Source organism: Taudactylus pleione, unplaced genomic scaffold, assembly GCF_031769625.1.
Source record: "Taudactylus pleione unplaced genomic scaffold, aTauple2 ptg000436l, whole genome shotgun sequence".
NCBI lineage: Eukaryota > Metazoa > Chordata > Amphibia > Anura > Myobatrachidae > Taudactylus > Taudactylus pleione.
Genome location: NW_028284838.1, coordinates 5,553,566 through 5,579,850, shown reverse-complemented (window position 1 = coordinate 5,579,850; position 26,285 = coordinate 5,553,566). Strand labels below are relative to the sequence as shown.

Sequence of the window (26,285 nt, the reverse complement as noted above, 5' to 3'; positions counted from 1 at the left end):
TCAGTCAAAGCACTTGTCAACTTTAATGTATGTATATAATGTATTCTATGTGCTACTCTATAATGACCCAAAAGGTTTAATTTATATTCTCTGCATGTACAGTAATGGTATGTTACCTGTCGAGGTGTCCGTTCAGATTTGCTTCTGCACCACTCCCAGTCTGTAAGTTCCGGCTTGCGATTTTCTTCATGAGAGAGTCTTCGTTCTTGGCCTTCATAAAACGCAGAATTATCAAAATTTCTAATATCTTCTCTTTTAAACACTCCGATTTTCTCCGAAAGGAGGCGTCCAATTGCCTTCTCTTTCCCTGGGTCAGGTTTTATATCTGTGTTGAGAGTTCTGATCTTGCTGACATCTTTCAGCATGGAGCTGTCCTGCAGACTTATAGTGCTGAAATCTAGTACAGCTGAATTGAGGATTCTGTCACAGCCAGGGTCATTTGTGTTGTCACATTCATAATTAATCAAATTATGGTAGGAAATAGAGTTTTCTCCGGTATCATGGTTTTCCTGGGATATCTTATAAATCCCGTAACCTTTATTGAAGGACAAATTGAAATCAAATCCTCCTTTCATAACTAGAAAACAAGAGAGAAAACATTACTAAGAGGGTTAATGTCGTGTAAATAAGCAAAAATCTAATTTATTTTTGTTTATGGAATTTTTTCCTTTACTCTTTAAATGAACAGATATTGTCATACAGTATATCTATAAACTGGGCATCCACTATACAATTTTCTGTCAGATATCTGTCCAATCTGGCTGGTTGGAATGAAAACCTGGTAATGTATGGGAGCAAATGACAGTCGATCATACGGTTTTAAAAACTGAAAAAAGGACAAAAAAATTGTTCAAATTGGTTACATTTGTGTGTTTTAACTAATTTGTCTGAACAACCATTTTTGGCTATTTTCCAGTGTTTGTGAGCAAATGGACGATTGTCATTTGCTCCCAGATATCTGACAGAAAATTGTGTAGTGGATGCCCAGCTTATCTGTCTCTTTGTCCTTTGTCCATTCCACTTGATGTCACTGTCAGCAAAATACACTAAATGCATGTGAATGTACTACTTTGTATTGTAAGCTAGAAATACTTTTGCATACATATTGCAGTAAGCCCTTAATGAGTATTACATAGAACCATTAACGAGTATCACATAGAAAGGGGTATCACCAAGCTAGTGACATTCACGTTACATGGAAATAAAGATAATGAATGAAAATGTTGAAGTCAAAATTATATAAATATCCCCAACTAGAGTGATATGAGGAGATACCTACTCAACTGTGTGAATTTTGACCCCACTGTCATAAACAAGCAACCCATCCTGGCTAGCAGAATAATGTAATACTGCAGTCACTATTGCAGTATGATGATATCTATTCATGATAAACACTTAGTAGGAACTAGTATGCTAGAGTTCATGCTTCAAAATATTTTCCTGTATATTTATTTATATAGATTTAGAGTTGATTTGTGCTTCAATGACACATTGAAGTGAATGGGAAATACTCCCATCTTAAACACTTGTGTAACAGCGGGAGATATGAGTTACCATGATAGTGGATAGCTCTTTCAAAGCTGTGCTCTTTTGGCTGGTGCCCAAGAATAGCTGTGTGACACCACTATTACATACATTATCACAGACTATACAGGCACCAAGAAAATTCTATGCAGACTTTACAGATAGTGGACAGCACTAAAAACAAAAATCAGCTTGGTCAAGAAAATATTTGTGATCTATGGGCCTGATTCAGAGCCGTTCGCTATTTGCGGTCGTTCGTTCAAAAACAAGGGGTGGCTATTCAAATGATCCGTTCGCAAATTGCAGTCTGTTCACACCTCTAAGTCTGAACGAGCGAGCAAAACATACGCTTGTTTTTTTGTTAAAAACGCCCCCTGGCCGCTCGCACCATACGTCATGTCCGCTATTTATTAGATTAATCGAGTACATCGACCAGCGTATGAACTGCTCGCTATTCTTGTGGTTGGTTTTTGCTACCACAATCTTGCGAGCAGTTCTGGCTATAAAATAACCCAGTGACGTGGTCAATGACGCTGCTGTATTAATTATGCACACCCATAAAACGCCCGTTTAGACCTTTAAGCACGCCTGCGTTCGGATCTCCACTCCCCATTTTCAAGCACCTTCCCCTGTTACCACCCACATACGCCTCATTCTGTCACTCAAAATAGCAGGCATTCGCTATATTGCGAGCACATGAATTTCGGCCGCACTGACTGGTTCGCGCATGCGTATAACGATCCGTACGCATGCGCAGATGTGCGAACATCGCTCGGAACGAGCGTACTGCCGCTAGCGAGTGGCTCTGAATGAGGGCCAATGTGCCTTATGTGCATATGAGTGGGATATATAATATCTTGGTCCTTGGAAGGATTTACAATGTTGGCTGTTGGAACTATTTAATATGCTATTACCTGTAATATGATGGTCTTTGGCCTGTACAGTATGGGGCATATACAATTGGGCGCAAGGTTTAGCGAGTTAAAAACCTTGCGCACCTCGTGCCCAATTCCGGATTACCGTGGGTATGCGCACTCCCGCTACCCGCGGTATTCAATTAAAACAATAGTGGTTGCGGGGTTTTCAGCTCTGAAAACCCCGCGCAGCGTAAAATAATTTTTTAAAAAAAACACCTACCTGGCAGGGGGTCTCCTTGGCTCCCAGTGGCTTCCCCTCTCTCTTCTTACTGGAGAGGGGGCTGCTGGGAGTCCCTGGGGCTGATGGGAGGAGCAAGGACTCCTGGGAGATGTAGTTCTCCCAGCGCCCATTCCGGGCAGCCACACACACCACACCGGGGGTCACACACACTCATACACACTTACATACACCACACCCACTGACATAATCACCCTGCTGCAGAAGAGCCGGCTCCAAACGCTGGATGAAGAAGATGCAGAAGACAGCGCTGAGGAAGGTGAGTAATTAATGACTAATTAAGCTAATTGGCTACTTCCAATTGCTTAATTAGTCCTCCTGGGGGGTGCCGTGAGGGTGTCAGAGCAAGTCCCAGTGATTTTTCCTTAAATCATCGATTTTAGGAAAAACCATGCTTGCTCAGGAGGTGCGTGGAAAAAAACCTCCTGGTGCGTGTTTAAACCATGCACCTAATAGAATACCAAAAAATCCGCATCTGCAGGAAAACCTCGCAGGTGCGAGTTTTTGCTATTCTCGCACACAATTGATTATGCCCTTATATGTTTTTTTTTATTGTTTAACATTGGTCATTGATTTTGTTTAACATACTGGTCTTAGGTCTCTATAGTATACTGATTAGATAAGAGCTATTCATGACTGAATCTGAAACCCAAAACCATTTACAAAAATAGGATAGGAAACTAGTGATTTTATGGTTCGGACTGGTCTTCAGGCAAATTGGCACAAAAATACATTCTGGATCTTTTTTACATCTCTAATGCTGACCATTTAGGTTGTAAAATATGTTGTTCATTGTGGTTCTGTAATATACAGTATATGTGATTTAGTATATATAATGAAGCTAATGCTGAGTTAAGAGCAAAGCACAAAAAACAAACAAAAAAAAAACAACCAAGTAACTTTGTATCCTGAACAAACCATGTTGCAATACAAGGAGTGCAAATACATTTTTATTTGTATATAGGGTAAATATTGGCTGCTGTTACATGTAGCCCACAAATTCTGGACATCTTTATTTTTATACTGCAATTTAGACTTAAGTTTGAACATACTGTGCCCCTCCTAAATCTAATACCGGTCCAACCTGGGTTTTCAGACATGGTTCCAACCCAGGTCATACACCGGTTACACAGAACCATCGATCTGGGTTATTCTCAGGTCAGCCCCGTTCACATTGAACCTGGGTCTTCCCTGCTAAACTTGTGAGGTCATAAATGTTGGAGGTGACTGCTCCACAACCACCAATCAGCTAATTTTAGGCATGACCCAGGGGTCTGACCCTGGTAGATACCTGGGTTGGATTGCTGGGTCACTTGACCCGGGTTATTTTTCAGGAACCCTCTTACACTGAGCTGTGACCCGTGTAGACCCATCAATAACCCGGGTTATCGCAGCAGTGTAAAAGGGGTATAAATCTCTCTGCAAATTTGACATCTGCCCCACCTGCGGTGCACCATTGTGTTTCTAATACCTCTTTCACACATATGGCCATATTCAATAAGCTACGTTAATTTAGCCGCCGATGGTGGAATCTAGTTTTCGCCTACATCGCGTGTTTTGAACGTGGAAATTTATCGGGCATCCTCCCTGCTATTTGCCCTATTCAAATCCAAAGGATGCGAAAACGGAACTTGGCGAAACGCAAATAGGTGAAAAGTGCTGTGAGATTTGGGGAAATCAGCCTGACACCCCCCAAAAGATGCACTAACATTGGGGATCAATATAGATGCCCCCGAATAGCCTACTGAAGCTATTTGGGGTACTTACATGCTCCCAATAGCTGCTAATTAGCGTCTTTGCACAAGTGGTGAAGAATAGCATTTAGCAATTTTTTGGGGGGTACATGAAAATGGGTGCAAGCATATTTAATATTCACAAAAGTGAAGTTTTAAAAAACGCACCTTCAGCAAGCACCTGCAATCGAAAAAACACCTCCCCCATACTTGCAGACTCTCCAAAAGCTTATTTTTCTAGTTTTTAATTCTGTACCCCAACTTTGTAATTTTTTGCCCCCTTTTTCAAAGTCATTTTTTGGGGTGTTCTTCATGTTTTTTGGGATTTTTTTGATGCAGTTATGCTTTGGGGGGCTGTCCCAAGGGTGCTGAGTGGTTTCTAGACGTTTGCGTTACAAAACCGCAATTCAGCACTTTTTTTCACCACCTATTCATAGGCAAATCTTTTTCGCCTATTACATTGCATTGAGTTTTCACGTATGCAAAAACTATTTAGAATTGAATACGGCGATAACTTTTCCGTCTGGTGAAATGACGTCACCCGTGATACTTTTCCGTGGAGAACAGCTTTTCGTGTCTAATTGAATACATCCCATAGTGTAAAAACCTGGGTATTTGCACGTGAACACGCATCAACCTGGATTTTTGCTATGTGTTAATGCAAATGACCTGGGTCAAAGTCCCGGGTCCACGAACTTGCTTTGTACCACGGTCGGGGACTGAGACCCGGGAGCAAATGGTTGATAAACCGTGTATTTCCCGGGTCAGTGTTATGAAAGGGGTATAAATTGCAAGGTTACTTTCTTTTTTTACTTTGCCCCTAACTCTGAATCAGCCCCAATATGCATGGTATGGGGAACATATTTCCATGAGAACATACACATGCCATCCTACATTCTAATCTGCTGCTAATTGTGTCTCTTATTTTTTTATTGAAATTATAAATAAACATTTGTTGTGAAGACTGTGTATGCTCGATAACCTGCATTTTATAAATCTGCAGTAAAAGGTACATGATGGATACTGTATATAACTAATTGGTTAAATCTAGGATAAGAGGGAATTGGTATGAAATACCGTCGGCCGCAGCGGAAGCCCGACAGCGCTGGAAATCCCGATCGTGGATAGGTAAGTATCCACTAACCTAACCCCCCTAACCCTAACCCTCCTTAGGGGTGCCTAACCCTAACTTCCCCCCCAAGTGCCTAACCCTATTCCCCCCCCCTAAGTGCCTAACCCTAACCACCCCCTTCCCCGCTGCCTACACCTAAGTCCCCCAGGGGGTGCCTAACCCTAAGTCCCCCCCGGTGGTGCCTAACCCTAACCCTCCCTCCCCCTAGCCTAACCCTAACCCTCCAGGGGGGGTGCCTAACCCTAAGTCCCCCCGGGAGCCCTAAACCTAACCCTCCCCCCTCCACGGCTGTCCGCTCGCGGTGCCCGGCATCACTACGATCGTGATGCCAGGCGCTGGTCTCCCGGCGTCGGGGAAATGCGGGCGTCTATATCTAGATGCCCGGCATTTCACCCATGCCAGGATAAGACAGTCGGGAAGCCGGCTGCCGGTATTTAGGCAGTCGGCTTCCCGATTGCCTCCCGATAAGAGTTATGGGGCAGATGCACAGTTGGCTATAAAAAATAATGCATTTTATCATTGAAACAGTTGCATGCAATTATAATGTATTTTCAGCACTTTGCAAAGCTTGAGATCAGCAATAGTAGCCTGTCTGCCAGGCACATGTCATGGACACTTATGCACCACTCTCAACCATATAGAAAAACATTTATTTTATGTGCAACAGACCCATTCACTATTAGGCATCAATTAAACTACAGATCCCCTCATACACAACAGAAACAGCTTGACATATCATGTTTGCAGAAAAAAAACTCTTAAGCAAGCTCATGAAAGAACAATCTATGCAGCGGCGTTTCTAGAGAGGAGGGGGCCCGTGTGCAGTCTCTGACACGAGCCCCCTCCTCTCTGTCCGGCGGCCGGCAGCGCACTGAGCGGTGCGCGGCCAGCGCCGGAGTTATAGACTCTGGGAACTAGAGTGCGCCCAGAGCCTATAGAGTATGTGCAGGTCACCGGGAAGGCGGCCATTTTCCCTATACTGCACATGCGCAAGAGAAACAGTCAGGAAGCCGATGGACGGAATCCCGACCACCAGCTTCCGACTGTATAATCCCGGCAAGGATTAAATGACAGGCATCGAAATCCCGTCGCCTGTCATTTTCCCTATGCTGGGAGCCCGACACCAGTCTTACCGATCGAAGGTAAGCCGGGAGAGGAGCGCAGACTTCCGCAGGGGAAGTGAGGGTTAGATTTAGGGTTCACGGGGGGGACTTAGGTTTAGGCACCCCCCCGGGAGGTTAGGTTTAGGCACCCCCAGGGGGAGGTTAGGGTTAGGTTTAGGCACTAAGAGGGGGGATTAGGGTTAGGCACTTAGGGGGGAGGTTAGGGTTAGGTTTAGGCACTTAGATGGGGGATTAGGGTTAGGCACTTAGGGGGCAGGTTAGGGTTAGGCACCCCTAAGGGAGGGTTAGGGTGTAGAATAGATTAGAGAATACATACCTGGGGACGATCGGGATTTTCAATGCTGCCAGGATGCCGCAGTCGGGATTTGGCCGGCGGTAAATCATACTGAATTCATGCGCAAATGGCGGGAAAATGGCTACGGCAGCCATTTTCCAGTCGTTTTTACAGCGCCGAACCCCCGCGCCGACGTGGGACCCCGGAGAGGTAAGTAATACTATGAATACAGGGTGTGCGGTGTGGGGCCCCCCTCGACCCAGGGGCCTGTGTGCCCCGCATACACTGCACCCATTATAGATACGCCCCTGAATCTATGCCAGAGCCAATCAGTGTCAGAGGAGCATATGCAAACAGCCAATCATAAGTGGTTCGCTAGTGCCGGCAACTATCATCATATGCTATCTGTACCTGTCCCTGACCACCTACAAATAATATTGCTTTCCGTGGTGTATGTGCAGCTTTTCTCAATCTGTATGTGTTTGTGTGAACATGTCTGTACTGTTCTTGGTGTATATTAAACACCTCCCTCCCTCCCACCCATTGAGGTGTATGTTGCAGAATCCCAAAAATCAGTTTGGGGACATATTCATGTGCCCACTGTTCTGGGCATTCATAGTGTGAATTCACACAAGATACACTACGCCAACTGGCATAGTACAGTACTTATCTCTTCATGTTTATTCAATATTTTGCACATTTAACGGCAAAGTTGGACTTTTCCTTTAAGCAATCTGGCAACAGTGTGTTATGATAGTAAATAACAGATGGACCCTTCTCCTCCCTATGTAGTGCGACCTATGTAACGTTCTATTTCTATTAATTAAAAGCAGTAATGTTTTTCAGCAGAACCAAAAGGCATGTCATGACTATCCTCCCTTCTCCCAACAAAACCTGAATCTGAAATTTGCTTTAAATCTGTTTGCTCAAAAGCTAAAATAGTATAATTTATCACAACTCACAGTTTAACCTTTTACTGAATTGGGAGTGAATTCGACTATGAAATTGGAAACAGAGGGAATACAAAGATAGAAAGACATAGATGCAAATATGTATATCATACAAGAAATGCTAGGTTCCAACCTCTGCTTAAAAACCATGTTTACTTCTTTATTAAATGTTTTCAATTTATTGCTTTTAAATAACCAATAGTTGTCCCTATTTACAGTACTTTACAAATTTAATCCATTTTGATCTTTCATTAGTTCTAATTAAGAGTGATAGACAAATGAATGAATAATGTATTTACATTACTGCAATATTTTACAGCCTAAACATCTAACTGAAATGCCAGCAGTTATAATAATATATCAGCCATTGTTCCCATACAGCCTATGCAGAAACCGGCGTGCAAACAAATGGCTCTTCACACTGGTCAGTTATGTCAGATGGCTTTTTTACTCATCACAAATGTTGTTACAGCACACTTGTATCATACTTGCCGACTTTTAGCTCCCTCCTTCCAGGAGGAAACTGTCGGGCTTCCACGGTGGGGGTACATGTTACGGCAAAAGGAGGCGTGATGAAGCAATGACAAATCATTGGGGGCGAAGCTTGGGTCATGACAAGGCGATTGCATCATTGTGTCCCTGCCCTCTCTTCACAATGCCAAGATTAACGGCATTGATTGTGAAGCAGGGGCCAGGGGCCACGATTCAGCACAAACCGTGTCATCGGTCCCCCTACTGCAGGGGTTTATATTGCAATCACGGGTGGGTGGTTGGATGGGCCGTTGGGGGCCAAATCGGGAGGGTAGGCAAGTATGACTTGTATACCTGAGATGACACTAGCTATGCCCCACCAGTCCTAGCTATCGTTTGGCTGCTAGTCAGCATGGAAGCCCCGCCCACCAGATCCCACAATCCTTTTATACATCACACACTCCAGGGCAATCACACCAGTGTAGTGCAGCTGTGTGTAAAACCTTTCCTGTAGGAGACAGCAGGATCCTTAACCATGTCTGCCCCTTGTCCTAGAGAGCGAGTCCTGTACTGGACATCAGAACGTGGCAACATGGCAAAGTACCCTCTTTGCCACACTTGATATAGGGCCTAATTCAGGGATGTACGGAAATACGATTTCATATACTTCTCCAATGGTTTGATATCTGTGCATGTGCAGAGTCACATTGTGCATGTGCAGAACTTGTCCTACAACATTGCTCATGGTGCCCTAAATGCCGCAGCCTGATTGACAGGCTGCAGGCATTCCGGGGTGGAGCTGGGGATCATTTCCCAAAATGAGGGAATGTCGCACATATGTGATTTCTTAAAGCTATTAATAGCTAAACACTGGAATTCCCCTCAGTCTACTAGCTGTCATGCTTTCATCAATAGGCTGTAGTGTAATTCATCTAAGGAATATATTACCTCACTTTCGAATGATACTCTTCCCAAATATTATTGACTTTGGAGGCCCTAATTCGCTTTCCATAACTCTTCCATTCAGGGGACCCTTTTAGCAGTGCCCCTGATGTGTTCTGTTGGGGTTGGGTATGGATTGCCGGCGGTTGGGATGCCGCTAGTAAGAATACAGTCAGCGGTAACCCGACAGTCAGAATCCCGACACCCATAGGTAAGTATCTAGCCCTAACACCTACCCTAACCCTCCCTCCCCGGTGCCTAAACCTAACCTCCCCCTTAGTGCCTAACCTCCCCCTCCCCGCACCCTGAACCTAACACTCCCTCCCTGGTGCCTTAACCTAACCTCCCCCTAGTGCCTAAACCTAACCTCCCCCTCCCTACACCCTAAACCTAACACTCCCTCCCTGGTGCCTTAACCTAACCTCCCCCTAGTGCCTAAGCCTAACCTCCCCCTCCCCGGTGCCTAAACCTAACCTCCCCCTAGCGCCTAAACCTAACCTCCCCCTCCCCGAACCCTAAACCTAACCTTTCCCTCACTTTCCATTCTCCATCTCTTGCCTTATATTGCCTTTAGTTGTTATGTTACAGCTTAAATATCCCTTTGACAGTTGATATTGGTCTATTGTTTATTTTTAGACTTATATTGCATAGCTATAAAATGAAAAACCCTCTCCATTTTAAAGTTTTTTTTTCTCATATTGGAACTGCTCATGTTTTCTGTCTGTTACTTTTCTTGTCTGTTCTGCAGTGTCTCATAAATGAAAGGTTTTAAAAAAAGGCTGCACCAAGGTCATATAAAGGCAGTGGAGCTGGAAAGTGACTAACCAGGGTAAGATCAGCCCAGTGGGTAAAAAACTGTTTTTTTTAAGTGACCTAACATTTAAGTCTGAGATTGTGGTAGGAATTTTAAAAGTATTTAAAATTTCACACTATCCAAGGTCCTAAAAGTTCTGTAGACCTAGAATGCCCCAAGGCCTCCGGCCGTTCACTTAAAATTGCCATATTGTTCCTTCTAATTTCACACTTTGATAACAGTTTATCACAATAAAATGTATTTATTTATGCGTAGCTAAGTGTAATTGTAGGAAATAGGTGATGGTGTGCTGTGCAGATGAGCAAAATCACTGTTTGGTTGCACGGGAGAGGTTGGAGGGAAGTGAGTAGTTTCAAGTATGTAGGGTTGCATCATATATCCACAAAAGGAGGAATGAAAATAAAAGTGAGGAGCAGGTAAGATGTAAGGGTGAAGGTTATGGAAGCATTGAAAGGTTTTTGGAAGTGCTGGCTTTGGGAAACAGAATTTATGTATTTTGTAATGATATGATTAGGTGGCACTTGCAGTGGTGTCACAAAGGTGGTGCGAGCCGCACCCGGGTGTCACCCGGGTGCGGGTGACACCAAGGTGCAGGCTCCCTCTCAGTGACAGGAGCCGGGCGCTGCACTGTAGTATTAAGTGCAGCATTCAGCTCCTGACACTGTGAGGGAGCCGGCACTGCACACAGGGCAGTCCGCACCTTCTGCACCCCTGGCCCTACCAGTAAAAATCACAGGAGTCGGGACTATGGGGTTCGGACCATGAAGCCACGCCCCCTCCCACATAGTCACACCCCTTGTCCACAAGGTCATACCCCATTTACGGCGGTGTGCGGCTACGCCACGAGCACAGCATCTCTCCCTGCATCAGGTGACACCGCGGGGAGGGACGCCATTGGGCACATGCCATTTGCAATAATAAGTTCTGTGTTGGATTTTGACAAAATTTATTCCACTACAATGTGTGTGCACATAGTATTCAGAACTCTTTTATTGATGCTTTGCCTTGCTCTCACGATTCCCTAAGTTCCAGTATGTGTTTATTTCATCAACAATATAAGAATATAGGCAGAATTATACAAAACCAGTTTTCAAGGAGCGCCATTTTTTTATTTGCAGAAGGTGCCATCAAGTCTAGTTACACCTTTGCTGGGTCAATTGACTTTCTGGCTTATACTTTAGCTATATCAGCAGCATTGTCGGGCTGGGACATGACAGGCCCACCATGGGAATACAATGTTAGGGGCAGGCTGAAAAACTGCCAACCCGTCACACACATTTTATTGTCCCCTCAAAGGGACCTCTAAGTACCAGCTGCATTAGCCAGGGCACGGGGAATGTAGTTAGTGCAAACACAGGGTTTAGAACACAGACAGGACAGGCAGATGCAAGATACAGAACACAGACAAGACAGGCAGATATAGGATATGGAACACAGACAGAACAGTCAGATGCAAGATACAGAACACAGACAGGACAGGCAGACACTAAGAATATGGAACACAGACAGGACAAGCAGATGCAAGATATAGAACACAGACAGGATAGGCAGACACAGGATATGGAATACAGACAGGACAGGCAGACACAAAGAATATAGAACACAGACAGAACAGGCAGACACTGGGTTCCATACCCAGTGCCTGCCACTCCTGTCTGTGTTCAATATCCTGTGTCTGCCTGTCCTGTCTGTGTTCCATATCCTGTGTCTGCCTGTCCTGTCTGTGTTCCATATCCTTAGTGTCTGCCTGTCCTGTCTGTGTTCCATACACAGACAGGACAGGCAGACACAGGATATGGAACACAGACAGGTGTGGCAGGCACTGGGTATGGAACACAGACAGGACAGGCATCACACATCTGACCACTTAGCACTTGCATGTGCTATGCTGCTACAATGGTCACTAGATGGATCCCTGTGAAGCAGAGGGGAGGGATGGCTGCAGGTGGAAGAGCACACTCCAGAGGCTTCCTCCTATTCCATCTGTGTTGAAACCCTGAAGGACTGCCACAGCACTGCTGGTTGGCTCCTGTCCTGCATTCTGGACTTCTCTTGTTCCCTGCTGCCAGCGGGACCAGAAAGTCAAATCCTCCCGCTGTTGCTTCCCACGTGACAGCAGGGACTCCTGAATCCACTATTGCTCTGATAACTGGCTGGGAGGGGAGGGCAGGGGCGCTGAGAGGGGGGAGGGAGTGGGTACTAATTACCCGGGCCAGCTGGAGGGGCACAGGGACACATGCTGCTGTGTGCTGGGCTGCACTGGGAGACTGCTCGACAGTCTCCTATGCCTGTGGGGGGATCAATCACACTGATCGCACCCCCCACTGGCTATGCGCCGGGCTGAGGTGCTCACAGCCCCCTCCTCCACGGAGCTGTAAAATTTAATTTTTCCTAAGTGTGCGTGACAATGCCTCCCGCTATTAGGCCATGCCCACTTCACCCGGGCCCGGCTCGGCTGTCGGGAGGACAGACACATATAGTACTTGCAGAAGCGGATTGTGATGGAAAAGCAGCCCGGGAAATTTCTGGAGGCAGCCCTAAATGGGGAAGCAGGAGTTTTGCCTATTTAGAAGCAAGCAAAGGAGGGCTTCTAGTTGTACATGCCGAGATAAATGTAGTCTACGATTGCAGTCAGCCATGGGATTTCTGAAATGTATCTGCTAGATTTAAAGCAGCAATACTTTAAAAAGGTTTAACCAGCGTTTATATGCATCAATTATTAAGAACATGAAAACATGTTGGTGAATGTTTAAAATAACCAAATAACACAACCACCATAAAATACAGTGACCACCATACAGCACATTCAGCCAGAGCCGGCCCTAGGTATAGGCAAACTAGGCAAATGCCTAGGGCATTTGGAATGCCTAGGGGCATGCATTCCAAGCCTAGGGCCAGCTCAGCTTGACAGCGGACAACAGCGGGACTGGGACAGGCAGATGGCGCCTTTGTTCTTGCTATTTTACCACGTTCAGAGCGCTCAGCTTGGATCGGGCGACAGCTCATACAGCCGACAGGAGCGGGGAGAAGAGACAGTGGAGGCAGCGGGCAGTAACAAAAATGGCCACTGGAGGAGGGCTGCTGGGCATGCCCTGCCGCAGCAGCTCCTCCTTCCATTGGCCTTTGCAGAGTCCAGCAGGCTTAGCCTGTCTGCAGGGAGACACAAAGGGGGGTGGGGGCGGCCAATGCTCTTGATGGCACAGGGCACCAAAATGTCTAGTTACAGCTCTGTGGATGAGAATTGCAATAGGTGAGGGTTGATGGATGTTGCTGTGATCTGTACTGTTGGTTGATGGGTGCTGTGCTGGGTCAGAGGCAGAACTAGCAACGGTGCTAGGGGGCACCACCCAAAATCTTGCCTAGGGCATCAAAATGGTTAGGGCTGACTTTGCATTCGGCATCACAAGCTAGTGACCATCACAACGCACAGAAAGCATCTCAATGTCCACTGCAACGCACAGACAGCATATCGGTGACTGATATACCACACAGACAGCTTCTTAGCACACAGAGCACAAATATACATGTATGTACATTGAATGCATCATTTGTGACTGTATTACTCATCTACTTTACACAATGACAAGGTAATGGAAATTTATATTACTAGATAAATTGCATCTGTCTATGTATATATATATATATATATCATCCCAAAAAAATGACACAGCACTCCAAGGGCTCCAGTAATGTAGTGCAACCAGTGCCATGGCACAGGACACTGCAGTGCTGGTGCACTGCAATTTTCCTGTTTATTATCATTCTCACTTGTAGCTTCCTCTTGTTTTATCCCCGGCATCTCCTGGCCTCCCCTAGCTCTTCCTTGGCCCTTCCCCATGAGGCCATGGCCCTTTTTCAGGTCTTATGTCCCTATTTAAAAAATGGGGAAGGGGTGCCAATGCTCTCTCTGGCACAGGGCACCAAAAGATCTAGTTACGTCTCTGAGTGTATTTATTGAACCATATAGGTCAACGTTTTAGGGTATCCTCCCTTTCGTCAGGACACACTTACATATAAATGATACAGTACATTTACCTACTGCCGTCCCACCGTTGCGTCTCACAGCCCAGACTTCCGTCTGTGACGCACTTCCGGGACCAGCAAGTCAGGTCGTTACTCAGCAACCAGCTGGCTTGCGATCCACCACAGAAGCGCACATCAGCTGCCGGAAGTCCTGTTCTGCAAGCACGAATGGGAGAAAAGACAAGGACATGCCCCATGTGCATAGACAGTACAAATAGAAACATAACAAATGTTGCAATAAACAACCATAATATCAAATCACAACATGTAATATATTACATAGCTAAGTGAAAAATGTAAAGAAATAACCAAGTCTACATCATCCTAATGCATCTCATTATGAAATCTGGGAACCTATGATCCAGCTACAGCAAAATGACACAAAAGTATTTACATCAGGGAATTCTAATTGATTTTGTTATTCAAACCCCTATGGCATATAGTATCAAGCCTAAACATCCAACGTGCTTCAGTTCCAAGCAAGGCTTTACCCCTATCAACCCCTCTTGGGGACTCTGGAATGTGATCGATGATCATGTTTCGTAAAGCTGAAAGGGTATGTCCCTTCTCATTAAAATGCCGGGCGACCGATATCTCTGCCCAATAATGACAAGTTAATGGCAGATCTATGTGGGGCACACATACATGCATGCACACATACACACACAAACACACACACACACAAATATGCAATAAAAAAAGAATTGTGCTTACCAGTCAGTCCCCCTCCTCCTCTGGTCCCATGTCTCTTCCTCCTCTGCAGGGATGAAATAGGTATGGGCCACCTTTGTTATCTACAATGCGTGTGCCAGGGAGACCACAGTGGCATGCCAGGTGGTACAGTGGCTGGCTTTCTTGCACCCCGGCCCCAGGACACCAAGTAGTGGACCAGGCTGAGTATTCTGGAACACCCTCTTCCCTGAGAGAGGATGGCACATCTGAGCCAGATCAGCACGAACTGTCCTGTGTTCCCAGTGGTCCCCTCCCCCGAACGCGGCTCCTTAAGCCCCGCCCCAACCGCGGCCCACTAAGCCCCGCCCCAACCAGAAAGGGGCACGGCCTCAAACTGTGGGGCCCACCAGGGAATACCCGACTCCCCGGTGGCCCAGTACAAGACTGATCAGCAGCATATCAGTAAGGTATCTTTGGTCTGATGTTGGTAGCTTTAATATGAATAGAAACTGTCTTGCTCTGCTTCAGATTCTCCTTCAGGGGCACCTGGAATAACCCGTGTCACAGCACTATCGTGCAGCCCGAGATCACATGTAGCGCATTCCTGTACAGACAAGTTATCCAACCAGCACAGGAAGAGGAGGACGACGGCTACCCGCGTGTTGCCGGGAGTTGTTATTTGGTGTAGGCTTAGGAGCTTATCGCGTCTGTGCACTGAGCCTCGATCTAGAACTACAAAGATCATCATGCAAGGTGAAGCAGGCTGCTTTCTTAACTTTATCAAAATGGACAAATCAATAAAAGACAACCTAATAATCAGGGACGGCCCTAGGTTTACTAGCACCCTGTGCGAGAATTTTTAGAACGCTCACCCAAGTCCAGCTATTTCCCCCTCCTGAACACACATTGACCCCCACAGGAATTATGCCACACAGTGCAGCATTACTATGCCAGACAGTGCTCCATTTTTATGCTACAGTGCCCCATTTTTATGCCACACAGCGCCCCATTATTATGTAACTGTGATCCATTTTTATGGACACAGTGCCCCATTTTTACTCCACACAGTGCCTTATTATTATGTAACAGTGCCCCATTTTTATGCTACACAGTGCCCCATTTTTATGCCACACAGTGCCCCATTTTTATGCCACACATTGCACCATTATTATGTAACAGTCAGCCATTTTTCTGCCACACCAGTGCCCCATGTTTTGTCACATAGGGTCCCATTATTATGCCAAAGTGTCCCATTTTTATGCCACACAAAAGTCACATAATTATGCTACACAGTGCCCCCCTCCTTGCTAAAATATGAACCACTTCATGAACAATATTTACCCCTTGAAGCTTATTACAATATACTGCCCAACATACTAAATTTTGTTATATTATTTTTGTATATGATCAAGTGCATTATTGATGATCTTGCATTCTATATATAACTCTGCCACCTTTCCACATTCTGTCAAATTTATTATATAGACCAAATAACTTTTCATCTCAACATTGCCGCTATCTTACAGTTGTAATCCATTTGTGACTCTAGAAAAACTGGTGCAATTGCCCCCCAGTAGTTGCATGTTATAACAAAACACAAAGTAAACAGCTTTGGGGCTGCAACACATTTTTTTATATCACAAACTAAACTCAATGTTTCATTTTTCAGTGGGTATAATATAGCTCCAGGTAATTAGAAAAATGTGTAACTGTGAAAGTGTGTTTTTGTTTATTGGAAAAATAACAGTAAAAACAGTAAATTTAATCAAGACATTGAGTATATCCTATTGTTAAAATGCATGCAAATTATATTAATGACATTAAAAATTCATCTAAATTGTATTTTCAACATTACACAAATCAGTGTGGTTAAAACCAGGGGTGTATCTAGCGATCCAAGTGCACCTGGCAATGTAATGGACTGGCGCCCCCCTACCCCCCTCTATACAATGTCCCCAGTAGTAATCCCCCAGTAGTAATCCCCCCTATACAGTGCCCCCAGTAGTGGCTACCCCCACTAAATTTCCCCCAGTAGTGGCCACCCCTATACACTGCCCCCAGTATTGGCCACCCCCCCCATAAATTTCCCCCAGTAGTGGCCACCCCTATACAGTGCCCCCAGTAGTGTGCACCCCCCCCATAAAGTTCCCCTAGTAGCGGCCACCCCCCTTTGGTCGGCGCCCCTGGCGAGTGCCATCCGGGCCAATGGGTAGATACGCCCCTGGTTAAAACTATAGGTGGACACACAAAACAATGATTGGTTTTACTTTTATATAACCTGTGTCGAAGCTGAATAATTGGCTAAGACAAGTTCAGGTTAAAATTTAATCGCGGCGACGCCATCTTGCGACTGGCCGCAAGACGCCATCTTGAAAATGAGATCGCAAGATGCCATTTTGCGAATGGCCGCTAAGCGCCATTTTAGACAAACTCACATTTTAGTACATGTGGCAATAATACTAATAGCACCATGCGTTTGCATCTTTCACCATTTCTCATACACATACTAGTACACAATTGCGCTGTTAACTAGTCGCATCATGCATTCCCGAGTTATGGATCGCAGAGCCTACAAGCAACAAAATGTATATTTTAGAAACAACTGTTAGGATCCTACGAGAGACGTGAAGAGGAAGACCCCCAGCTGTTAGAGGCAGGGAGAGTCTGTTTGAACCAGCCTGTTAAATGTGCTGTAACAGATGCTTCACCCCTGAGAACCAATGATGTCAGCAACAAACTTCCCTATTGTCCTGTATATTCTGAGGGGGTATAAATATGAGTGCACGAACGCTGGTTCTGAGTCTTCGTGCTGAATGCTGAATGACGAGGGGTCTCTTGCTGATGCCTATCTCTGGGTCCGGAAGCGCCTGCGTATGTATACTGTACTTGCGGTCTGTATAATTTCCTTTTGCGTCTAAATTGTGTCTTGATCAATTGCGTGTAACTGTCTGAACTTTTACCTAAATATCAATTGTGCTTTGGAACCACAGATTCCACGTCTAAGTCTTTATTTATGGTATGACTGCGTACGCAAACTAGCGTCATCCTTAGAAGGTATAGACAGGACATTAGAAGGTATAGGCAGGACATTAGAAGGTATAGGCAGGACATTAGAAGGTATAGGAAGGTGTGTATAGAGGTTCTGATCCAGTATCGTTACCTGTTAAATGTTTTCATTTTTTGTGGTAATGAATAACCAAACATTTTGTTGAAAACAATAGTATATTCTGACTTATCAACTGAAATGCTTATTTTCAGTGTAAAAAAATACTTTTCACAAAGTATTCTATTAATACATATTCCCCGTTATACTTGAGAAAAATATTGAGATATATGTACAATGCCTAAACTGTCTTTAATATAATACATCTATTAATGAAAGAGTTTATTTGCATGTTTGTTAGAAAGATTCAGCTGATGTTCTGTTCTTTGCTTGACACTTTACAGTAGATTGTAATGTATGTAGGCGATACTTACATTGGTGTTATAACTTTGAGTGTCTGATATTGTAAAACATGCACAGGAATATACACTATAATTGACTATGGCAGAGTGTTCTTTTAAAGATGCTTATGAGTCACACTATATAGCATGTGCTGGGGAAAGTGTTCTTGTACGCTGAGCTTCATCAAAGAAGTAGGAGCGAGCATTGTTACGTAATCGGCATGGTAATTCTAGGCAATGTCTCGGTAGAAGCATAGGGGAAAGATGTGCTAAAAATTTGGTGATTTTCAGGTACATGTTGTAAATGTTTTGTTTCTATAGCTTCTATTCATATAGATTGCCTTTATGCATAATTCATTTATTGCTGGCATGTTTAAGAGTTAGAGCTGCAACATAAAACCCCTTCAATGGGGCATGCACGGTTCCTTTTTGAGTACCCAGAAATCCCCCTGATGGGCCAAATATTTTTTTATTTTTAGAGACGCACACAACTGTATCTCCATCTCTACACAAATGCAGCTGCAATGGCAGCTGCCCCTACAGAGAGCTCTGATCGGCAGAGCTCTCTGCATACAGGATGACGAGGTAGAGCTGCTGCGCATGCTCAGCTACAGCAGCTCCTCGTGTCCTTCAAAGGGCTGTGTCCACCAAGAGGCTGTTCTGCTGCAGTGACTCCATACAATTATATGTAAAAAAATATATATATATATATACAGTCGGTTGCATAAATATTGGGACATTGACAGAATTTTCATATTTTGGGTTCTATTCACCACCACAATGGCTTTGTAATGAAACAAACAAGATGTGCTTTAACTGCAGACTTTCAGATTTAATTTGAGGGTAGATACATCCAAATCAGGTGAACGGTGTAGGAATTACAACGGTTTCTATATGTGCCTCCCACTTTTTAAGGTGCCAAAAGTAATGGGACTATCAACTCAAAAGCTATTTGATGGACAGGTGTGGGCTATTCCCTCATTATTTAATTATCAATTAAGCAGGTAAAAGGTCTGGAGTTGATTCTAGGTGTGACATTTGCATTAGGAATCAGTTGCTGTCGACTCTCAATATGAGATCCAAAGAATTGTCACTATCAGTGAAGCAAGCCATCAGTAGGTGGAAAAATCAAAACAAACCCATCAGAGAGATAGCAAAAACATTAGGTGTGGCCAAATCAACTGTTTGGAACATTCTTAAAAAGAAAGAACGCACCGGAGAGCTCAGCAACACCAAAAGACCCGGAAGACCACGGAAAACAAGTGGTGGATGACAGAAGAATTATTTCCCTGGTGAAGAAAAGCCCCTTCACAACAGTTGGCCAAATCAAGAACACTCTTCAGGAGGTAGGTGTATATGTGTCAAAGTCAACAATCAAGAGAAGACTTCACAAGAGTGAATATAGAGGGTTCACTACAAGATGTAAACCATTGGTGAGCCACAAAAACAGGAGACCAGATTAGAGTTTGCCAAACAACATCTAAAAAAGCCATTACAGTTCTGGCACAACATCCTATGGACAGATGAGACAAAGATCAACTTATACCAGAGTGATGGGAAGAGAAGAGTATGGAGAAGGAAAGGAACTGCTCATGATCCAAAACATACCACCTCATCAGTGAAGCATGGTAGTGGTAGTGTCATGGCGTGGGCATGTATGGCTGCCAATGGAACTGGTTCCCTTGTATTTATTGATGATGTGACTGCTGACAAAAGCAGGAGAATGAATTCTGAAGTCTTTCGGTCAATATTATATGCTCATATTCAGTCAAATGCTTCAGAACTCATTGGACGTCGCTTCACAGTGCAGATGGACAATGACCCAAAGCATACTGCAAATGCAACCAGTTTTTTAAGGCTAAAAAGTGGAATTTTATGCAATGGCCAAGTCAATCCCCTGATCTGAATCCGATTGAGCATGCATTTCACTTGATGAAGACAAAACTGAAGGGAAAATGCCGCAAGAACAAGCAGGAACTGAAGACATTTGCCGTAGAGGCCTGGCAGAGCATCACCAGGGATGAAACCCAGCGTTTGGTGATGTCTATGCATTCCAGACTTCAGGCTGTAATTGCCTGCAAAGGATTTGCAACAAAGTATTAAAAAGTGAAAGTTAGATTTAGGATTGTTTAGTTTGTCCCATTACTTTTGGCCCCTTAAAAAGTGGGAGGCACATATAGAAACCGTTGTAATTCCTACACCGTTCACCTGATTTGGTTGTAATTACCCTCAAATTAAATCTGAAAGTATGCAGTTAAAGCACATCTTGTTTGTTTCATTTCAAAGCCATTGTGGTGGTGAATAGAGGCCAAAATATGAAAATTCTGTCAATTTCCCAATATTTATGCACCTGACTGTATATATATATATAAAAAAATTGTTATATTTGATGGACTGTGCACCACACCCCAGTACGCTGTGCCCCAGAGCATTGCATAAAAGTGGTCTGGCGCTATGCAGTGTGAGCTAAGGTCCTGCCCAGTTGTGTTAAAAAAAAATATTAATAAAAAATTGTTGTATTTAATTGGATTGTGCACCACACTCCAGTACGCTATGCCCCAGAACATTGCGTAAAAGTGGTCTGACGCCAACCAGTGTGAGCCAAGCTCCTGCCCAGTTGTTTTAAAAAAATATTAATAAAATTTTGATGTAATCGAATTGTGCACCACCCGCCAGTACGTTGTGCCCCAAAGTGTTGCGTAAAAGCGGTCTGAAGCCAGGCATTGATCTGCAAATTGAAAAATGGATAACGATCAGTTTACAGAAGAGAAACCAAATAGCACTCCAGCTGCTGCCACCAGTCATGATGATGATACTAGTCCTTCAACGTCATCTACTAAAGCTGATTCTTAAGGGCATAGATGGTTTACGACGCATGGGCATAAAGAAAAAAACAATATTATGAGCTGTCAGGTGGTAAAAATTGAGTGGATATTAATGTTATTGAGGTTAATAATACTCTAGAAACAAAAATGATATGATTATAGCTTGTTATGTAAATTTGTGAACATTTTGAATAATTCTAACAAATAAATTAACCTTGATGTTCAAAAAAGTGTATTTTATTGAAATTTCAAGAAAGGGAACTAAACGCAAATGTGATTTTTTTTTCATCTTATAAACCCCACAAAGAAATACTCTGTGGTTCTTGTTTTGCCAATAATCGAACTTTCCAAAATACAGTAGTAAAAAGTAGAGATGAGCAGGTCCGGTTCTAAGAGATCCACATCCGCCCAAACTTCAGTATTCGGGCCGGGATCCGAGTCCGGCTCGGGTTTTCCTGCCTGACTCGGATCCCAAAATGAGGCAAGACATCATCATCCTGCTGTCAGATTCCTGTGGTTTTTGGATTGTATATAAGTCCCTCCCCGCGTTGATCGGTGTCATTTGCTTGCTGAGTCCTGGGCTATGCAGTGGTGCTGTGCTATGCTCAATTGAGAGAGGGCTGTGTTGTCCAATACAGGGGTGTGCTGTGTTGTCCATCAAGGGGTTTGCTGTACTGGGCTGTGTTGTCCAATCCAGGCAGGGTGTGCTGTGCTCTGTCTAGGGGGCTGTGTTTTTATCATTCTAATCCAGGGGTGTACTGTGCTGTCCATCATGTGGTGTGCTGTTGGGGTGTGCTGTCCATCCAGTGTGCTGTCCATCCACTGGCTGTAAAAAAAAAGTAACTAAAAGTTTTTTAAAAATTAAAAAAAAATAATAAGATAAAAAAAAATGTTAAATATATTTTTTTGTGCTGAACCCCACACTGTGACGCTGTTTGCCGTACCCCCCTCCCCAGTGTATCCAAAGCACTGTGACACTGCTTGCCATATTGTGAGTAATGCTGTAGGTTCAACATACTGCAGTGTATAATTCATAAAGTATTGTGAGCAACATTGTCAGTCAGTAAAACCGGAGTGTAATATTATTCATACGAGTATTGTGACACTGTTGGTCAGTAATACCGCAGTGTAATATATTCATACAAGTATTGTGACATTGTAAGTAGTAGCGCAGTGTAATATTCATACACGTATTGTGACACTAAGTGGAACAGCAGTGTATTATTCATAAAGAATATTGTGACACTGTAAGTGGTAGTACAGTGGATTCATAAAATATTGTGACACTATAAGTGGTAGCGCAGGGTATTATTCATAAAAAATATTGTGACACTAAGTGGTAACGCATTGTATTATTCATAAAAATTATTAAGACACTGTACGTGGTAGCGCAGGGTATTATAAAAAATATTGTTACACTGTAAGTGGTAGCGCAGTGTATTCCTAAAAAATCTTGTGACACTGTAAGTGGTAGCGCAGTGTATTATTCATAAAAAATACAGTGACACTGTAAGTGGTAGCGCATTGTAATATTTATAAAAAAATCTTGTGATACTGTAGGTCATTGATACCACAGTGTAATATTTAAAATTGGTACAAATTGACATGTATGCTGTACCCCACTTCGTTCGTGTTTGTTGATATGGAGAATGATCAGTTAAGAGGAGAGCAGGAACCACATACTAGTGCTGGAGCTGCCGCCAGTGCCACCAGTCATGATGATACTAGTCTGTCTATGTCATCTACTAAAGCCAATGCCCAAGGGCATACAAGGCTTAAATGAGGAAATCTAAAATCAAAGAAACAATCTTTTAAAGTGGTAAATAAACAAATATCAGAGGGAAAGTTAGCTGCAGAATGACATAAAATTGGCAATATGCCTATCACCACACGATGTGGCAAAGAAAGGCTAATGCCTTGGACTTTATTTATTACTTGTGGTTCTGCCTCTTATAATGATGTAAGCCCCTCTCCCTGTAGACGTTTCAAAAAAATGAAAATCATTAAGGCACAAAAACCAACTGTGCACTCAGAAATGTCACAAATCCCTGAGGAGAGTCCAAAGGTGCCTATCCACTAGAAGACAGGCAAAAGACTGCAGGATTATGACATTGTAACTGTGCAGTCGTTTGTCAGTCTGTGATGTGCCTACACTGAATGAGCAGTCATTCAGTGTAGGCACAATCAATCATCTGCAAACATGCTGAAGCTGACATTATCGTCAGGTTGACCAGCATGTTTGCACCATGATAGATGTCTCAAAGAGCAATTTTTTAAACAATCTGCAAACGATTTTCAAGCAATTATCGAATGATCGAACGATATCGTTATCGTTAAATCACTCATTTTAATCGTCTAGTGGATAGGCACCTTAAGTGTGTCGGCTGGTGCCATGTGTGAGCCTAACATTTCCAAAACTGTACTCGAAGAGGAGCAGCACAAGTCAACATGTTGACATCAAGGATGCTTCTGTGGAAGTGCACCAGGATGAGGAGTATATTTGTGTAGCTGATGCTAATAAGGATGCTGATGGTGAGGATGTTGTTGATGAGGATGTTATTTGTGTAACTCAGGCCCCAGTGGAAACAGTTGCTGCCCATGATGAGGAAAAGCACATTGTCATGTGTGGAATCATGTCTACTCAAAGCCGGATAACAATTGTCAAGCCATCTGTACCCATTGTCATGCCAGAGTAAGTAGAGGTAGGGACCTTAACCATCTAGGAACCTCTACCCTGTTTTGTCATCTACAGCGCATTCATCAAGTGTTTGCAAAATGTAGAAAATTGGCTAAAAAAGTAACAACAAGCAGTCCAGTGTCAGCTAGCTCTCTTCTCTCTGCTTGATCCAAGCACCTGGCATCTTCACCACCAACACCTTTGTTAACAATATCCACAATCATGATTGGAACTAGTCCTGCATCCAATTTGATAAGGCTAACTCAGTCCTCCCCTATCCTGGATTCTCAGAAGAATTCTTGAGCAAAATGCCGGCTGCTGCTGGGAATGGATCTTCATACCAGAAGGGGACTAGGAAGACTACTAGCAGTAGTTAAAAAAAACAGTTGACTGTTAAACAATCCTTTGCAAGGGGGAGGAAGTATGACAGCAATCACCCAGTTGCACAGCGGTTTACTGATGCTATAACATCTATGCTGGTATTAGATGTGCATCCGATATCCGCCAGTAGTGCAGTGGGTTTTGAACAGTTAATTGAGGTCCTATGTCCCCGCTATCAAATCCCATCTAGATTCCACTTAATTGGAAAAGCAATTTTTAGCCTGTACAGGGACATTAAAAAAAACTTAATCAGTGTCCTCCAAAATGCTGTTGTACCCACAGATATGTGGACAAGTGAAACAGGGGAAACGCAAGATTACATGATTGTAACAGCACACTGGGTGGGTGTATTGCCTTCAGAGCCACCAACAGCATCTAAGAAACAGCAGCTCATTCAAAGGCAGACTACTCTGAAATTAGAGGAACAGCAAAAAGCCATCCAAAGCTACACAACGAACTATGAAGAGGAGGGGGAATGTACCTTACTCAAGCTCAGTGGAAAATACTTTCTGTGTTGTGCAAAGTGCTGAAACCCTTCGAAGTAGTCACCTATGAAGTAAGTTCAGACACTGCCAGCTTGAGTCTGGTAATTCCTCTATTTAGACTGTTGGAAAAGCAGCTTGAGAAACTGAAGGAGGAGCTAAAATGAAGCGTTTCCACTAAGTATGTCGGTCTTGTAGATCAAGTCCTTTATTCGCTTCGGCCAGGATCCAAGGGTTAACAAGTAGATAAAAAATTTGCAGTGATTGCGTGAATAGTAGCAGCTCAATGATAGACACTGTATAATAAACTTTAAAAGAGCGCTTGATTATGTAAATAATTGTGCCTGTACCACGATTTAATCTTTACAATAAATATCTAAAATAGATAAATAGATTCCTCATACACACTTGCTGTTTATAGCTCTTTTGCTGATCAAGAGGTATGGAGTGGAATGTTCGTGGGTGGCCCGGTGAATACGGGAACATAAGTCATCCGCCTCATATTAATCACATTTTTTTTCCCAAAAGTTATGTCTGCTGAAGTAATTTCTTGAAACTGACCTAGCAGGCTGGAGGGGAATGAGGCGGAGAACCACAGGTGGGCCTAGGGAGAATGGGGCTTCCCTGGGACTGAGAGACGACAACTGGGCTGGTGGGAATGAGGCTGAGAAACACAGGTGGGCCTGGGGAGAATGGAAAAAGAAGGAAACAAGGTAGCGCTAGTAGACAATATAAAAACAGTTTAATGTACAAATGTTACAAGCAATAGAAAATAATAATAAACATAGTTTCAATGTGCAAATATGCTGCTCTGTAGACAATTTAGCTCTATCATTGACTCAGTTGTGCACCTATTTTTTTTTTCTGTATTATTGTTACTGCACTGGTGCTGCATATTGTCAATCCTAGAACTAACTTAACATGAGTCTCACTTATAATACTGAATGTCATTCTAGAAGACAAAACTATTTTTCTGAACATATTGATAGACAGGTTGTTAACAGTGTGGACGACAATGAGGATCTAATTATTTCACAATTTTATGACTTGGAAGATCTGGTAAAAGATGAAACCTGTCACTGGCTAGATAAATGTATGTTGGAGAAGTATATCGAAACTAAGAGAATACCTAGAGGTCTACGCATATTTAAAAGTTGTTCATTTAAAGATGATTCTTTGTTTACAGAAAAATGGAATGATGCCCTGGATTTATGTTCTTTTAATTTGATGAAACTATTAATCTCTCACAGGGAAAGTAAAATAAAAAAATTGGAATCCGATATAGATAATATTCATTCTTCTCTTGCAGAATTTTCAGACAAATCGATCTTTAAGGAAAAAGACAGGGACATTAACAAAAGGATTGAAAACTATGAATTAGAGATTATTAATAAAAAGAATGAAAAATTTAAAGCAGACTATTTGGAAGATAAAATTAGAACTTATAATAATAAAAATAAAGTCCATGGTAATTATAATCATATACCCATAAATAAAAGCAGATCTAGACAGGGAAGATCCCACTTTTCCAAATATGGGGATACACATCCAGATAGATCGTTATCTCACCATCAGAGAACTAGATCTAAAGCCAGAACTGACACAATCTCTCCCTCATTTAGAGAGAATAGAATGAATACCCCATCACATAAAAACCACTCA

The 26,285-nt window shown here is 43.3% G+C and overlaps 1 protein-coding gene across 1 annotated transcript in view; it reads right to left on the bottom strand.

Moving 5' to 3' along the window:
* Nucleotides 1-26,285, bottom strand: part of GPR149 (G protein-coupled receptor 149) — an 80,215-nt gene that overhangs the window by 26,328 nt on the left and 27,602 nt on the right. The window contains exon 3 of the mRNA XM_088447649.1: nucleotides 117-577. Within this exon, the coding sequence (XP_088303775.1) occupies nucleotides 117-577 (461 nt within the window). The remainder of the gene's footprint in view (nucleotides 1-116; nucleotides 578-26,285) is intronic.